The 17,921-nt window shown below is 37.3% G+C and overlaps 2 protein-coding genes across 2 annotated transcripts; one reads left to right on the forward strand and one right to left on the reverse strand.

The window, feature by feature from the left end:
• The first annotated feature begins 2,304 nt into the window (after positions 1 to 2,304).
• LOC149408823 (double-stranded RNA-binding protein Staufen homolog) lies at positions 2,305 to 15,911 on the forward strand. Its single transcript, XM_089650402.1, has 4 exons — positions 2,305 to 2,796; positions 13,464 to 13,674; positions 14,596 to 14,723; positions 15,876 to 15,911. Exons 1-4 carry the CDS (start codon positions 2,746 to 2,748, stop codon positions 15,909 to 15,911), a joined length of 426 nt encoding a protein of 141 aa, XP_089506528.1. The 5' UTR covers positions 2,305 to 2,745.
• On the reverse strand, positions 8,413 to 9,375 carry LOC149408824 (uncharacterized). The gene is made up of 3 exons (XM_089650405.1): positions 9,306 to 9,375; positions 9,001 to 9,156; positions 8,413 to 8,715 (listed from the first exon to the last, which is right to left on the reverse strand). Exons 1-3 carry the CDS (start codon positions 9,366 to 9,368, stop codon positions 8,413 to 8,415), a joined length of 522 nt encoding a protein of 173 aa, XP_089506531.1. The 5' UTR covers positions 9,369 to 9,375.
• Positions 15,912 to 17,921: the final 2,010 nt, after the last annotated feature.

The following is a 17,921-nucleotide window of genomic DNA, read 5'->3' on the forward strand; positions in this document are numbered from 1 at the left end:
TCTGACTGGGTACTGGATACTGTTTTTTGGTCGGGACTGTCTTCAGCTGCGCAATCCAGCGACCGTAGCGCGCCTGTCGTGGGGTGCTGGAACTAAAGTGGTTCCGCTTTACACCACTTCGGTACGTTGTTTGAGTCCGTGGCGCTGGCATCGACATTCTCACCGTAGTCGTTATTATTATTTTAAAAGATGCTAAAATGACATTTGTACAAAGCTTTCAAACAATTACAATATAGCCTAGCCTTGGGCGAAGGTTTTTATTGCCGAGTCACTGGTTTAACAATACACCCATTTCGGATTATGACTTAATGAGGGTCTAGAGCTAAATCTGCCGACTAATGGGTGTATTTCCAAGTTGGTTTTCTATTTTTTTTATTGAGGGACCGGTGAAACTATTGACAAAATATTTAGGTCTAATAAAATCAGAACTGCCGCCTCCATCTGCGTGTAAAATCACAGAGACAAATGCTGGAGCACGTGTTCGCTTTGGTCTTTCTGTGAATTCAAGTCATGTATATACCTAGGGACATATCAATTTCATAAAAAGATGTTTAAACAAATATTTATTTATTTATTTATATATATATATACGCCTAAAAAGGCTTTTACATAGAAGTGATACATGATGCAGTGTACATAGGAGAATATGTATTATACAGGAGATATTGACAGTAAATAGATATAATCCATTTTAAAGAAGGTACAAAATACACACTTGTAAAATTGTGAAAACAAGTATAATAAGAAAATATTAAAAAATATGAAGCAATATTAGTAAAACGTAAGAGTAACATAAAGTAAAAAAGAAATTACAACAACACTACATATAAGACAAAACATATCATTGGTTGCGAGTTAACCATAACCACCCAACAACATCCACAACCGAATAACCAAATAACCGAGCTCTCGACAGCGTAGTTGCGGTTATTTTCAAATAACCGTTGTATAGTTAGTTATGTTGTACAACTAATGACTAGGCAATTTTTGTATTGGGAACAAAACGAATAATGCGTAGCGTGAACGTTGCCGTGTTTTTCAACTAACCCCCGTTCGGCACGACAAAATCGGGTTAATCATTTACAAATCGAACAGTGAACGCACTTTCACAAGATAAACATTTAAAAGTAAAAAAAAAACAAACGGTTATGTCAATACAGCTAACCAGGGGCATTTAACTAAGCTTTAGCCTTGAAACCCATTTGAAACCGCCACGCCCACCTCAAAATTCTTATAGAAAACGAATAATATGGCTAAAAGTTCAGATCTCATTGGTGAGAGCAGAAGGATTGGTTTGATCTCTCGCTCTCTACCATAATGACTCGTGTAACAGAAAGAGATGACAGAATTTTGCCGTTTGACAGTTTTCAAATCATTCAAACAAAATGACAGTGGTTTATTTATACTATCATTTCCGTCGAAAATATTGCGTGTTAAAGTTGTTCGTGATAAAAATACAATATAAGCCAGTATAGTGTTAGCGAGTTACAAACATATATTCAACCTACCTACGTAAGTTCAAGTTTAAAGTGAATTGACAGTTTTTAGGTTAATCGTTAGGTTTTTTGAACAATGCTTCATACTTGGCATACATTTATTATATCGATAAACTTATTCATGTTATTGATTAGTGTTATCCTGTATTATCTTATTGTTTTGGTGAAATTAAAGATTTTTAAACATGTAACCATGAGTTCATCAGGCTGAAAAATGTCGAAATCCTTCGTCGTACTGTCGGACAATCATGTTTTGGAAATTTTCTTCAGTGTTTTTGCAAATTTCTTGTCATTTTGGGTTTCTTCTTCTCAGATTAACATGTTTCATCTTAAGGAAATGCACTGTAAAAGTTTATTTTCTTAGGTCAGATGAACCTTGCCCTCGGAAAACATTTCGATATTTTTCTGCTTCAGGTACATTTTTATTTTTAAAATTTTTATTTTTAAAATATTTTTTTGGGCTAGTGAATGAATGGAGTAGGCCGAGAGAAATTATATTGTCTATGGTTGCATCTTATTTTTAGATGACCTTAAGTTTTTTCTACCTTGTCTACTGCTCTGCTCCGCACGGTAGGTACTGTTTGTATATCTGTGGTTAAGTACTGTATAATTCCGTTAGATACAAAAAGCCCGAAGATATCGATCTAGAGAGTGGTATATTTATGCAGCTAACTAACTTTTCAAACTTTCTCAGTGTGACAGCCGATTATTGTCAATTGACAATAAATACCTATAATAGTGATCGTGATCGTGATTATCTTATTTAATGTTGTGACTTTTGAAAACAGCCGGTTGAGTGTAAATTGACAATCTACGTAACCAAACAGTGAAAGGTATTAGAAAAATTAATTATGTGTTTGATTCTGTGATTTAAGACATTTGTGTTTGTTCAAACTTTCAATTTGCAACAATACGAGTTTTGCCAAACACATGACCGTGATAAAGTGACGTGAAATTATTCAATTGATTACCTATTATCATCAATGTTCACACAAAATAAAGAATAACAAGCCGATTCTAGTGAAATCTCTGTGCAAGGACTTACAAGCTTAAGATTTGTTTAAAAATCTGAATCGCATACGTTGACATTTTTCCGCTCAGTCGTGTTTGAGGTTAAGTTGTATAGTCTTTAGTTTGATCATTGTTGCCAATCTTTGAATTTGCATATAATCATAAGAATTTTTCCCGCCTAGTAATAAAAGGCATCAAGATTCGCGTGAAAAACAGGGAACCGGTCCCGGTGTACACCATGGATGGCGCAGCGGACAGGGACTCTGACATAGGGGAGGAAAGCCCAATGGTAAGCACTTCAAACACATTCTACCTTATAAATATTATGTTTTGCCATTCCTCTGCATATCTCCACGGGAAGCTGCGTTTACCTACCAACCTACAAAGGGCCGGTATGTCACTGGACTTATCATACCAGGGCTCCTACTAGAAACAACTTGACGGACATAAAAATCTTTCTTGGCGCAACAGAAATTTCGGGCCCTAGTCACTAAACCAGTGGTTCTTAACCTTTTTGGCTGGCGACCCAAGGTACGAATATATTTGAAGTACGCGACCCTAATCTAATTTTTTATTTTTTTTCCATTGACAGGTTATGTAATTTTATACTATAAAATTTATACGATGTATTGGTAAAATTAGAAATAAACAAATTTATTTAAATGTTCTGTATTAAAATCAGCCCAGCATTAAAACAGTTAAAAAATTTACAGCAAAATAATCAGTGACTACCCTGGTGTTGTATTTTTGAACAAAGATCATGTATACGTGGAGTTATGTTTATAGAAAGTGCACACCGCATGTCATGCTGAGGATCCAACCTATTCCTGTACTTATTCTTCATAACAGCAAGGCATGAAAATCCTGCTTCACATAAATAAGTAGTTGGGAAAGGTAGCAGGGCTTTTTCAGCTTCATTGCTCAGAACAGGCTTCCCAGATAATTGTGCCCAAAATTTTGTGAGACTCGTTCTGGCAAATCTCTCCTTTAAAAGTGCATCACCTTGCATTTCGAGCAATTCTTCTTGTAATCCAGCTGAATCGTTTTCAACGCCCATTACATCTACTTCAAATGGATTTCTTACCCAACTGTATTTCACGATATGGACATTTTGTGGAATATATCTTTCCATTTCATTTTCAAGTCTTCTCAAATGTTCTAAAAAAATAGGCATGGTCTCCACGAAAATACGGTTGCCATTAAGATTAAGATCTTCCAAAAACAAGTTTAATGTTGGAAACGCTGCCAATTGACATTGAGCAATTTTATTTTGCCAAAGTTTTGTTTTGTTTTTAAAAACAGTAATTTTTTCATAAATGTCTACTACAGTGCGATTTTGACCTTGCATTTCTGTGTTCAACTGATTCAAGTGGTGGAAAATATCACCCAAATATGCCAATTTAGCCATCCATTTGTTGTCACTGAAGCGATCAGCACATTCGTGTCTTTTATCTGTCAAAAATATTTCTATTTCTGTTTTAAGAGAAAGAACTCTAGCTAGAATCTTTCCGCGGGATAGCCAGCGAATATCCGAATGGTATAATAAATTCTGGTGTTCTGAACCCATTTCTTCGCACATCAGTCGAAATATCCGAGAGTTCATAGCGCGTGCCTTTATGAAATTTATAATTTGTATTACGTCCTGTAACACCTGATGTAGATCTGGCTGCATATCACGTGTAGCCAAGTTTTCTCGATGTAAAAAGCAGTGTATTAAAACAACCTCTGGATTTCGTTCCTTGACTTTGGCACAAAACCCGATGCGACTCCCTATCATTGCCGGTGCTCCATCTGTACAGACTGCGAGACAATTGTCCCACAGTAATTGGTGTTCCACAAAGAACTTGTCTATTAAAAGAAATATATCAGCCCCAGTTGTAGTTTCAGAGAGCTTTTCACAAAGCAGGAACTCTTCATTGAAATTTTGTGGAGTTCTGTATCTTACGTACACCAACAGCTGTGGGAAATCTTCAATATCAACTGATTCGTCGATTTGAATTGAAAATTTGATGGCTTTTTTGAGATCCGTTATTAATTGTTCTAAAATATCTGATGACATTAAATCTATTCTCTTTTTCACAGTATCGTTTGAAATTGGCACCATTTCCAGCTTCTTCGCAATTTCATCTCCACAGACAGTTCTTGCCATGGCTATTGCAGCTGGTTTAATCAACTGCTCAGCAATACTATGGGGTTTTTTACATTGAGCTACTTTTAAAGCTACTTCGAAAGAAGCGTAGGTAGTTTTTTCTAACGAAACTATTGCTGAACTTGATGGTGCATCAAGTCTCATGCGCTTTGTTTGTGTTTCTTTTTCTTTCCAAAAAGCAAGCGGTTTATTTGCGTACGTTGGATGGACTTTTTCGAGATGTCTCTTCAATTTGTTTATTTTTAGCGATTCATTTGAAAGAAGTTGCGTACAAACCACGCATTGTGGACGTGGCACACCAGAGCGATCTTTTATTTCAATAAATCCTAAGGCTAAAAATTCTTGCTTGTATGTTAACATCCGTTTCGCCATGACTGTCCACAATTCGAAAGACTTACTGAAACAAAACGACAAATTATAGAAATATACTATTCTATTCGTTCATCGGCGAATTGTAGGCTAACAATGTCATTTATTGGAAAAAAATATTTTACCTTCTTTCGATAACAGCAATCGCGAGTTGCACTTTTAATCTTCCACAATTGATTATCACAATTTTGTAGCACTTTGTAGTTGTCAACAAAGAGTGTATTGTAGTCAAGTATAAACGTTATTCACGTAAAACAGTATGAGAAACGAGCGTGCAATCGTAAACAAACTCGCTAGCAAACTGACAGAGATGAGACGAGACCGACCGACCAGCGCGGTGCGGCGGGCGGCGCGGGTGGTGACCGAGCCGAACCGAGCGATGCCGACTGCGTGAGCCGAGCGGTGGCGATGGCGCGCACTCCTCGCTTTGCGCCCCGCGCCCTTCCGCCCATTAAAACAGAACTAACATGTCGCGATTGTGAACAATAGATGTCCTTGTTCTGAGAGTAGTAATAATTGTGACTATACTAGTTTAGTGACATCGATCGGGATATCAATACGCGATTTCCGCGACCCAACCCAAAACCTCTCGCGACCCAAATTTGGGTCGCGACCCGAGGTTAAGAATCGCTGCACTAAACAATCGTTTGTTTACAGGTAGGTACATACCTGTAAACGAGATCATCTTTTGACGAAAATGTATTATATTAGAGTGAATAACGACCAGTAAAACTAGTTTTTCCGATATTTCCAAAAATGAAAAAGCTTTCAAAGTGAACTTGGTTGAAAGGTATGCAATGGTGTCTAGTGACGTCACAAGATACGATTCAATAAGATTCATAATTCGTGCTGCAGTACCGAGATGTCATACGCTTTTCGGTCTGCCGCAAATATCAACATTTAACATTTTATATCTTCGGAACCATTCGTTATTTTCCAAAAATTCAAAAAGTTATGTTCTCGGCGTGATTAATTTAACATGTTACATTTGTAAATTTCGTTGTAGGAGACGGCCTCATGATCGACATGTACCTACCCTAATATGTAGGTACACACATTTAATAATATTATTAAGTTCAATAAGTATAGTAGTTACTTAGTACCTTATTAAAAGCAAGTCGGTATGTCTAGGTACAACTAATTTAAATTTTACTTAATAGTTACACTGTCACTATAAACAGTATGATAAATAGCATCACTCTAAAAATATGTGTATGTTTTTAACAGACTTGCAATAACTAGCAAACGACTCCAGAGTCCATGTATTTGCCATGGAAAAGTGCATTTTTTGTCCCTGTAATATTATGTTTGCAAGTCTAGTGTGACACCCCTATGTGTAATCTTCCAGGCAGTGCAGCTTTAAAAATATGAGTACATATACAGTCTTACTCATGAAAATAAATGTACACATAAATGAACGGATTATTCCAAATTCTTACTCACGGCCGCGCGCATGCGCAGGTGGGTAATACAGCAGATTATCGACCTGTCAGATTTTAGATCGCGGGTCCCCTAGGTTTATAGACTAAACTCGCGTCAACTTGCGTACCAAACTCTCTCGAAATGGAAAACTTTTTTGATAATCTCGACATTTTGCGGTCGGGTTTGGAAAACATCGATCGTATACGAATTGAACGTCAACCGCGCGTACGTAAAACCTACAATAAGCGATACGATCCGTTTGAAGCTCTCTCAGAATTAGATTTTCGATGCAAATATAGATTCACCAAAATCAATATGAGACGAATAATTGATCTAGTACGGCCAGACTTGCATGTCAGCGACAACAGACGTGGAAGTAGAATCTCCGTGGATCTACAAGTTCTCTCTGCCATACGATACTGGGGGCGGAATGAAGTAAGATAGTTTTTAATTACTTTTTAATACTACATACCTGTGAAGCAAATCAGCAAAATCGATAACCAAACACGCTTTCAATTAATATAGCTTTTTTTTGGCAGATACAGGATGATTGTGCCGACATTCACGGTTTTAGCCAACAAACGATGTCCCGCATAAGCAAACGCGTTGCAACTGCATTTGCTCGTCTTGCTCCACGGCACATAAAAATGCCACAGAGCATTGGCGAGCAACAGGCAACCGTTGCAGAATTTTATGCAATAAAACGTTTTCCGGGCGTTATGGGAGCAATTGACTGCACCCATATTAAAATAAGGAAAGTTGGCGGTGATGCCGGACAGTACTATGTCAACAGGAAAGGGGATTATTCATTAAATGTCCAGGTTTGTAAAGTGAAACCTCGATATGTGCCTATGAAATTTTAACTTTAACCAACATTGAATGTATGAATGAATTCATTTCAGGTTGTGTGCAATGCTAAGCTGAAAATCATGGATATTGTTGCTCATTGGAGAGGCAGCACCCACGATGCTCGCATTTTCAGAGAAAGTAATATCAAACAAAGGTTTGAAGATGGTCACTTCAATGGATGACTATTGGGAGATGGAGGTTATGCCTGTACACCATATCTCTTCACCCCAGTTAGGAATCCAAGAAACCCCGGAGAAGAGGCCTATAACAGGGCTCAAATATCTACTCGCAACACGGTAGAGAGATGTTTTGGTGTGTGGAAGCAAAGATTTCGTTGCCTGCTGCGGGGTATGTCAGGTTCTCTTGATACCATCAAGACAACTATAGTAGCTCTTGCTGTTCTCCAATGTATTGCCGTCGATATGAATGATCCTGATTTTGGTAAGAAAACAATTCAAAATAACAGATATTCCTTACATTAGAATTTTGTGTGTAATAATGCTGTGCTTTATAATTGGATTCCAATAGATGATGGTGATGGTGAAGGCGATGAGGATGCAGTAGCAGGACCAGTAGCAGGTGGCGGTGCTGACATGGAATTGGAAGGAGCTCCAAACATGAACCAGACCGGAAATGCAAATAGACAGGTCTTCATTCGTCAACATTTTTTAAGAGTATGTAAGTTTTGTTTAATAAGAAAATCAATAAGTTTGTTTAATATCATATTAATTTATTTATAAAATGCAGATACATCAAGTCATCATACTAGGTTGCCTGTTTCGTGGTGACTATTTATTTAAGGACTGCTTACAGTGGAAGATCCTTGTCTGAAAACAAATTAGAATAATATTAATTATTGACAGTAAATATAACAGAATGTAGAAATACACTTTAAAATATCTGAAATATTCATTATTCTTCGACTATCATATTGTTGAATCCGTCAAAGACAGAGCTTCTTCTGAATGAAGCGTTAGAGCAGTAAGAAGACATTTTAAATGTACGATATTACACGCAAATGAATGGAAATGAATAAATACTAACCGTTGGTGGAGAATTGGTCCCCTGGGCACGTGCAGCAGCGGGACTCTCCACTGACACCTCTAAAGCGGGGGGCTAGGGGGTTGGGGGTGTTTCTTTGCGCATCAACATCTTTGTATTATGCTCTTCCTCCATCAACCTTATTCGAGCATGAATAATGTTCCTGGACTCTTCTTCCATCAACCTTATTTTATTTTCAGATTCCAGTACATTCAGCCGAAGGTTGGCCCTGGACTCGTCTTCAGTCAACCTTATTCGAGTCTGAATTATTTGCCTGGACTCATTCTCCATACGCTCCATCTTCTTCGTGTACTCCAGGTGAATCATTTTTTTGGTTTCTTCCCATACTTTCACCGACAAGTCATCAGGTTTGGCTTTCTGAAAAAAAACAACATAAATCTTTCATACCTGGTTTAAAATAATTGTGCTGTTTAATCTATTTTCTACTTTTTTTCTGTTTTGATATATTTAATCTGTATTTTTACACTTCATTCAACATGTATGGTGATTTGATGTATCTTTTCTTAATAATTAAATATGCATTTTATAAATAAAAAAATATGAAATTAAACAAATTTATTGATTTTCTTACTAAACTTTTAATTTTGGTCCGACAATAAAGTCTGTTATACAAATGGCAATGAAGTGTAATGTGTGACCTACTTTAGTGAAGAGTCGCCTCCGGGGTGAAGAGCGCAGCGGGACAGTGTGTGCTGGTGGCGGTGCTGGTAGAGCTGGCTGTGGAACTCGTTGTGGTGCTGGTGCTGGTTGTGGCAAAGGTGATTGTGGTCGGGCAGCAGCTACGTTTGTGGGCGAAATCTGTAATAATAAAACACCATTTGCAAACTTTTATTCTATCTTTATACATTAAATACAAGTTCAGTTTCGATAGAACAATCAATATTTTAATAAAATTATTATCATCGTACAAATTTATCTTTTGAATAAAATAAAGCTACAATATTTACCTTTGCAGAATACGAATTACTATCGTGACAGTTGCTGTCCACCGCAAATTCATTGGGCAACATGTCCACCAGTGAGTAACAACTTTACACTATCAACACTCAGTATACTGAGTATACGAGCCGTTTGGTGAGGTCTGTTCGTTTTTCTCGTTACTCTCGTTCTCGTTTTGTAATAATAAACAACTGAATGGAAAACGGAAAACAGCCCCATATTTATGTGATTTCAATTTCAACCCGTTTTAAAAATAACAGGATTGCCTTCTCACTCTTTGCCCGTAATGGGTGTTAAGTGCGAAACGTTAAGATAGTATTTTTTCCTGGAAAAAACAGCTAAACAGGGTGCCTTACAGAAAACAGCCCTTACCTGTTGTGGATTGCCTTCTCGCTCTTTACCCGTAATGGGCCTTAAGTGTGAAACGTTAAGATAGTGTTTTTTCCCGGAAAAAACAGGTACTGTTTTTCGCCTGCAACAGACCTATCTCACTCTTACATATTAATACGACGTTAGTGCGAGAGAGTAATATAATGTTATTCGTTTGGAATAGTTCTTTTTCATTCATTCTCGTGCTTTCTTGATAAAAGTTAGAAGAGTCGACAAAACGGACAAACTGTTTGTGCGGATTATAAATAACAGTTTGGGCATTTTTTTACTCCAAACATGTTGTGCAAACGTGTTTGTCGTTTTTTGACCCACCACTACGAGGTACGAGGAGACTATCAACCTCATACAATTATGTACGAGATTTTGATAATACCTATGGCTATACGAACATTTTACATCACTATTATATAACAGTAAAAACTAGTGCCATCTATCAGAATTTGTAGGAACTTCTTACACCAAAAATTACATTGCCGTATTTGCGCGATGATTGTCTATGGTAGTTATCCCATCAACCGAGAAATCCACGAATAATAAAATTATTGAAATCTCTGAATAATAAAACAGTTCGTTCGTTATTCGCATTAGTCGTCGCTGTGACACAGAGCACAAATTTATACGATCTCTGTTTTTTACTATTTGGAGAGGAGATGTAAATTAGATTCGTTACCTTGATTTACATTTAATTTTTTGTGATTTAACTAGAGTAACAATAAAGATTTTTTTTAATACCACACAAAGGGATGTTTTATTTAGTAGGAAACTTGCAATACTTTATTTCACTGAGTAAAAAGTCCTAAATCCCCCCCCCCCCGCCCCCCCGAAGCGGGTTTTGTTTGCCAAGATCTTGTTTTGTTCAAGGTTTGCGAAATGTAGGGAAATTATAGGGAAATTTCGCCTCGAAATCTGGGGAAATAATTATTTTGGGCATACCATCCCTCGTACGAGGTTTGAAAGTCAAAGTACGAGATTTTTAGCTGCATCCGTACGAGGGATTTTTTTTACGGTTGGCAACCCTGACAACTACCAAGACTACTGGCAACACATAATATTACTGTTATTTCGATTTAAAAACGCGTGTTTGGCAGCTTTTAACGGTTTGACATTTCTCGGATTTCAACATTATTTTAAAGGTAAGATATCGCATATTTCTGTTGAAAATAATTATTGGATTGTATATACATGTCTAATCTGATATATAAACATGATTTCCAATCAAAAACATTTGTTTTTCACTTAGTTTTCGGTAATAACATTCATGTTCCTGAGCTGGCACTTTGGTTGTTCGTGGATGTTTTTCATAGAAATCTTTTCTTGGCCTTTAATATGTAAGTCAATGTATTATTTATAACAAATAATCAACATATAATTAAATAAAAGGTAAAATTTCGATCGCGCTGGCCTCGCTTATTATGAATATTTTTTAGATAAAACCTTTAGATTCACCTTAATTACTGTACGACAAAACTTTTAACCTTCGGGGAGGTGGAAAATATTGCAATAAAAATTTCAATTACGTAAAACTAAAATTAGCTTTCGTTTTGTGAAACGAGACCGTCCATTTTCAAACTTTACTGTCAAACGTCATTTTGTTTTGTTGGTATTTCTGTTACTATGGGACAAAACGAACGGCTAGAAGTGGCTAGAAACATAATCGCGCGGGCGTTTTTTTAATATTAAAAAATTCCGTCAAATTAGTATTTACCTAATATGCATGCATTGTGTGCGTTGTGATTGAATTTTATTAGCTGGATTTTATTTTTTTACGTTCAAATTTTATTTAAGTAAACTATTTCTGCGATGTTGAGCGGCTACGCTAAGTTTTTGTAACATGGTTTATGATGAAAAAGAAAATGCCCCTTTATACCGCCTGCTCGCGTCAATGCAAGAAAAACATCCCAGTTTTCAATTAGTTTAGCGGCTACGCTAGGTTTGTGTAACATGGTTTTTGAGATATATATATATATATATATATATATAAAACTACAACAAACCTAGCGTAGCCGCTAAACTATTTTAAAACTGGGATGTTTTTCTTGCCTTGACGCGAGCAGGCGGTATAAAAGGGACACTTTCTTTTGAATCACAAACCATGTTACACAAACCTAGCGTAGCCGCTAAACTAATTGAAAACTGGGATGTTTTTCTTGCCTTGACGCGAGCAGGCGGTATAAAAGGGACACTTTCTTTTGAATCACAAACCATGTTACACAAACCTAGCGTAGCCGCTAAACTAATTGAAAACTGGGATGTTTTTCTTGCCTTGACGCGAGCAGGCGGTATAAAAGGGACACTTTCTTTTAAATCACAAACCATGTTACACAAACCTAGCGTAGCCGCTAAACTAATTGAAAACTGGGATGTTTTTCTTGCCTTGACGCGAGCAGGCGGTATAAAAGGGACACTTTCTTTTGAATCACAAACCATGTTACACAAACCTAGCGTAGCCGCTAAACTAATTGAAAACTGGGATGTTTTTCTTGCCTTGACGCGAGCAGGCGGTATAAAAGGGACACTTTTTTTGAATCACAAACCATGTTACACAAACCTAGCGTAGCCGCTAAACTAATTGAAAACTGGGATGTTTTTCTTGCCTTGACGCGAGCAGGCGGTATAAAAGGGACACTTTCTTTTGAATCACAAACCATGTTACACAAACCTAGCGTAGCCGCTAAACTAATTGAAAACTGGGATGTTTTTCTTGCCTTGACGCGAGCAGGCGCTATAAAAGGGGCACTTTTTTTGTATTACAAACTTAGCGTAGCCGCTCAACATCGCAGATATAGTTTACTTAAATAAAATTTGAACGTAAAAAAATAAAATCCAGCTAATAAATTTCAATCACAACGCACATAATGCATGCATATTAGGTAAATACTAATTTGACGGAATTTTTTAACATTAAAAAAAACGCCCGCGCGATTGTCTCTAGCTACTTCTAGCCGTTCGTTTTGTCCTATAGTAACAGAAATACCAACAAAACAAAATGACATTTGACAATAAACAAATAAAAGTTTGAAAATGGACGGTCTCGTTTCACAAAACGAAAGCTAATTTTAGTTTTACGTAATTGAAATTTTTATTGCAATATTTTCCACCTCCCCGAAGGTTAAAAGTTTTGTCGTACAGTAATTAAGGTGAATCTAAAGGTTTTATCTAAAAAATATTCATAATAAGCGAGGCCAGCGCGATCGAAATTTTACCAAATAAAATAACAAACAAATAGAATAAAATGTGATTAAACATATTCCGTTTAGGTAGTTTAGGTTAGTTTAGGTTAGAACATGGAAAATAGGTATAAGAAGGTATAGGTATTGAACCCGATATTTGGTGTTTACGACTCCTATTAAAAATATACTCTTTAAATCTAACAACATCTTGCCTGAACGAGTGATTTTCGTTTACTAACAAAATAGCAAGTTACTACAAGCAGTACAAGCTCATCAACACGTTTGCTCGCTGGCGTCTTAATGTACAAGTACTGACATCTTTCGATGCAAGTCGGCACGGGTTGCAGTTGTCCAAAGTAAACGAATTTTTTTTTATAAGTGTTTTGTCATTATTAAAACAAAATTAGAGGGTATGCATTCAAAAATAACAACTTTAATTTTTTTGGGACACCCTACCATACATATCTCGAAAAGTATTTTTTTGGAGATGACCAATTTTAATTTCGTCATTGCTGAGGATCATGATATTTCCTCAGATGTCAAGACTCTTTAATTCGTCACAGTCCTGTTTGCGCGTTTTACCTTAACCGTCTCATTTCCCTCTAGATCCAGCACCAGTACCGCCTGACTTCGGAACAGGGCCCCGCCCACTGCAAGCCGTTTGTGGTGTCGCTGCAGTTGGGGGGAGGCGAGGGCGGCGGTCCCGTGGAAGAGTACAGCGCCGAGGGCAGCCGAATCCATGCTGCACAGCACGCCGCGGCCGCCGAGGCCCTGCGCCGCACTGCCTACCCCCGGCCCCCTCCCCGTAGGGCAAATGGTAACCATTCACTTTATATACTTACATATCGTAGAGACTGACACCTAGCAGAATCCACTCGGTTGATCAGTGGTTCCATAATATTGAAGGAAAGAATAAACATCAAATCTTAACTAACCTAACCTACTTTTTCTTTACTAAACTCTCACGTAGATGATTTGTTTCCAACTAATTGTTGATGGAATTATATTATTCCCTGATTTTCTTAGCCTAATACACCATCTAGAACTTCCAAATTATTTTAATAATTATTACATGTTATGAGCAGGCAGCATTCTGCTGATGCGCTCGTATCTGATTTCACAATAAGTTTAACAGTAATTGCGTTAAGCATCCAATCGAGCTTTAAATTGTTTTATATAAGTATTGTGGTATTTTTTTTTCTTCCGTGTTTACTCTATTTGCAAGGATTGAATGCAAAAGATGTTATGTTAAAAAAAATTAACATTTTGGTTGGTGGTGAAGATTTCTTATTCTCGATCAAGTCATCCCTTTCTCTTCTTTCTTTTAACATTGGTAATCTTTTATAATAACGATACTCCCTTGTTATCTAGATTGCATGCAGTTGGCAATATTTTTGCAGAAATAGTAGATGTGTTCCATTAAGTGACCACATTAGTTTTCAAACACCTTTTTTAGGGGCTTTTACATAGGGAATAGTTTATAAAATTATATGCAATTATTTTACTACTAAACAGCTTTTTTTATACATAACTGAAGTGCCCTAGGAACAATCTTTTGTAAATATTAAGTGATAAATTGATAATGTCCACTGAAGAATCCACATTATCGCCCTCCTTTGGTACCTATTCTGGCCAATGAGGAGTTCATATTATGGTAATTAGTCCCAGAATTTCTGCACTGTCAAAAAAACCCGACTTCTAGTAATCTGGTATTATTAATTTAGCTCTTCTCTAACAGATGGTGATACAGAAGACAACTTGTGTGACCTGAAATCTCCCGTTTCCATGGTCCATGAGATAGCGCTCAAATTCCACCTCCCTGTCAACTTTAACACCAAAAGCGAAAAAGGGCCTCCACATATGAAGGTAGAAAGATACATAATATGTTTATTTCCTGTACAACTTAAAGACAGTATCCTTTTATCTGGATTTCCCTGTGTTAAATATCTTTGTTTTATTATTATTTTTGTACAATTAATTAATACAGGGTGTCCGGGGGTAAAGTGCACAGACTTCGGTAGGTGATTTTACCTGATGGTAGAAGTAAAAAAGATAATAATGAATTTTTTTGCAAAAAGGGTATTTTCATACAATAATTACATCAACACCATCTATGAATAAACATATACAGTAAAACTCGCTTAAGAAGTTCCCACTTAAGAAGTTTTCACGCTTAAGAAGTTTTGATTTTTGGTCCCTTGAAAATTCCATACAAAAAACACGATTTTTTCCCACATAAGAAGTTTTAGAGCTAAAACTGCTTCCCGCTTAAGAAGTTTTAGAAATCCGGCGGTAAAATCAACACAAACGAAATATTGTGTCGCATAATATCTAAAATGAACCTTTTTCCAAGTCATAAATTGAAAGACGTTAACTGAAACCCATACCTAGTACCTGAGACCATAAAACCCTTTGTCGGCCGCCGGGCCGTAAGCCGTAACCTGCCGTAACCAATAAACATCCAATAAATAAACCAAATACCCCATCTCCTAATCCCCTAACTAGGTAAAATAGCAATGGAACGAATAAACAATGCGGAATTATGTAACAAATATGCAAGCGTCTTTAAGGCCGAAATAACATGAAAGATTATATTAAACTCAACCTTAATGACAACGTGGGCTAGATCTACATTTGCATACATTTGACGCCTCCTTCAATAATCTTCCCTTTGATAATGAACATAGAGATGTTTCGTAATATTATTGTATAAAAATTTTATTCCATCGAATTTTTAAAACACGAAAAACTTTTGATAATCTATCGGATCACGGTTAATACGGAATATTTCACCTTTAAATACATAACAACATGATTATATGGCGGGGGAGATGGTAAAATATGCATTATAATTACGTTTTTTTCATTCAAACATCAAAAATTGCCGTGCATCATGTTTCATCTGACATTTGTCGTAAATTAAGTTTGAAGGTTAGGAAATACATATGCATAAATTTAAAATGTAGATTGAAACGAAACTTCGCAAATGATTTTTGTAGTTTTTGTATGCGTTCACAGATTATACATAATTCCAGCGTCAAACAGCTTGTATGATATAACTTTCTGATTCAAGCATCAAGCCATTTATTTATGTGCGAAATCGTAGCTATTCGATGTCTGCTAGTTAGGTAGGACCATAAATGAACCTACAGGTGCATAATATTGAGCTGCGCATATTATTTTCATAAGGAATTTCTAGAAAAGGATTAAAATATCTTTAAAAATACATCATAACAATAGTCTCTCAAATCTCAAATGCCATTGGAGCAAGCAGCAAGCGTGCAAAAAAGTTAAAGTCCGCCAACTAATAAGCAGTTTGCCGCGTAGACTTTGTGAGATTTTTCTGTGCAGTGCCATGGCAGGGTTGCAGTACGCAAACGGTTCTGAGGCAAAGAACCCGCTATCATTATTTGCGGTTAACAAAATTACTTGCGGTGTCCTTTGATCAAACCGCTTGGTAAAATTAACCACAACAAGTCTTTCTTTCTCCCTCAGTTCATATAGTAAACGAAAGCGTAAAAAAGAGACGGCGTATATCCACAGCTCTGTCTTCAACTGTCAAGTTAAGAGTGAGTAATCATTAACAAGTAAATATGTATAATCCATTGCCTTTACACCAATTTAAAATAAGATCAACAGTATGAACCTTTTGGAATGCTGCAACTTTTACTATCCGAATTCGAGTGGCTTTTTCGAGGGATGTACTTTAACAGTTTTAAAATTGTGTTTACTTTGTCCATGGGATGGTTTTGTTTTGATTTTTAATGTTTAGTCTCGATTTTAACGTTTCACCATCTACACCTTACCACCAACGCTCCATTTCTTCACCCGCTGACCTACGCTTTTTCGATTTTTTACCTACTGAACTCTCTGCCCAACGCTATTTTCCACTGACTGTCCTATCTCAACCGCCGACCCACCGCTTTTCCACTGTTTTTCGAGTTATTTTATCCAGTATCATACCGCCGAATATCGCATTTCCCAACCGCCGACCCGCCGCTTTTCAATTGATTTTCAAGTGATTTTTTCCAGTATTATACCGCCGAATATCGCTTTTTTTCGCTACCGATATTTCCCCGCCGACCTCCGCATTTCCACTATTTTCCGATAATCTGACAATTTTTGTGCGTGTTTTTCTATCATGTTTTTATCCGGAGTGCCTAAACCGGTTGTTGTAAAACGAAAACCATTAACGATTTCCCAAAAAATTGAAATCATCAGAGAGTTAGACGCGTCGCGCGGAGAAACGCGCATTCAATTGGCAAAAAGGCTCGCGATTCCGGTGACAACTTTAAATGGAATAGTGGCGAAAAGGGAGAATATCTTGAAACAATCACAGGAAACAGGACCTCTGAATCGCCAGAAGACAAAGTCCAGCAAGTACGAGAAGGTGGAGGCTGTCCTTCTGGAATGGTTCAGACAAAAACGCGCTCTCAACCTTCCACTAAGTGGACCAATAATCAAGGAAAGGGCTGAAGATATAGCACGGAGGCTAAATATTCCATTCACGGCCTCCAACGGCTGGATCGACAGATTCCGGCGACGTGCTAACATTGTGTACAAAACAGTCAATGGGGAGTGCAACAGTGTGAATAAGGAGGTAGTAGACGTATGGAGGACGACCACGCTGCCGGCTCTTCTGGCAGCTTACAAGCCAAGTGATGTGTACAATGCAGATGAATGCGGACTGTTTTTTAATATGTTGCCAGATAAAACATTTGCCTTTAAAGGAGAAGCCTGCCATGGTGGGAAACGGAGCAAGGAGAGGATCACAGTTCTGGTATGTGCCAATGCGGATGGTTCCGACAAGTGGCCTTTATGGGTAATCGGGAAGGCCAAAAACCCAAGATGTTTTAAAAACATCAGGAACCTTCCGTGCACATACCGGAACAATAAATCGGCATGGATGACATGCAAGACTTTCCACGAATACCTCCTCAGCATGGACCGGAAGATGGCTGCACAAGACAGAAAAATAATTTTGTTTGTGGACCACTGCGCTGCACATCCAAAGGACCTTGGATATTTGAAGAATGTAAGGGTGGAATTTCTTCCCGCCAATAC

The sequence above is a fragment of the Hesperophylax consimilis genome, unplaced genomic scaffold, assembly GCF_061612785.1.
Source record: "Hesperophylax consimilis isolate HC1 unplaced genomic scaffold, BYU_Hcon_1.0 scaffold_55, whole genome shotgun sequence".
Classification (NCBI taxonomy): domain Eukaryota; kingdom Metazoa; phylum Arthropoda; class Insecta; order Trichoptera; family Limnephilidae; genus Hesperophylax; species Hesperophylax consimilis.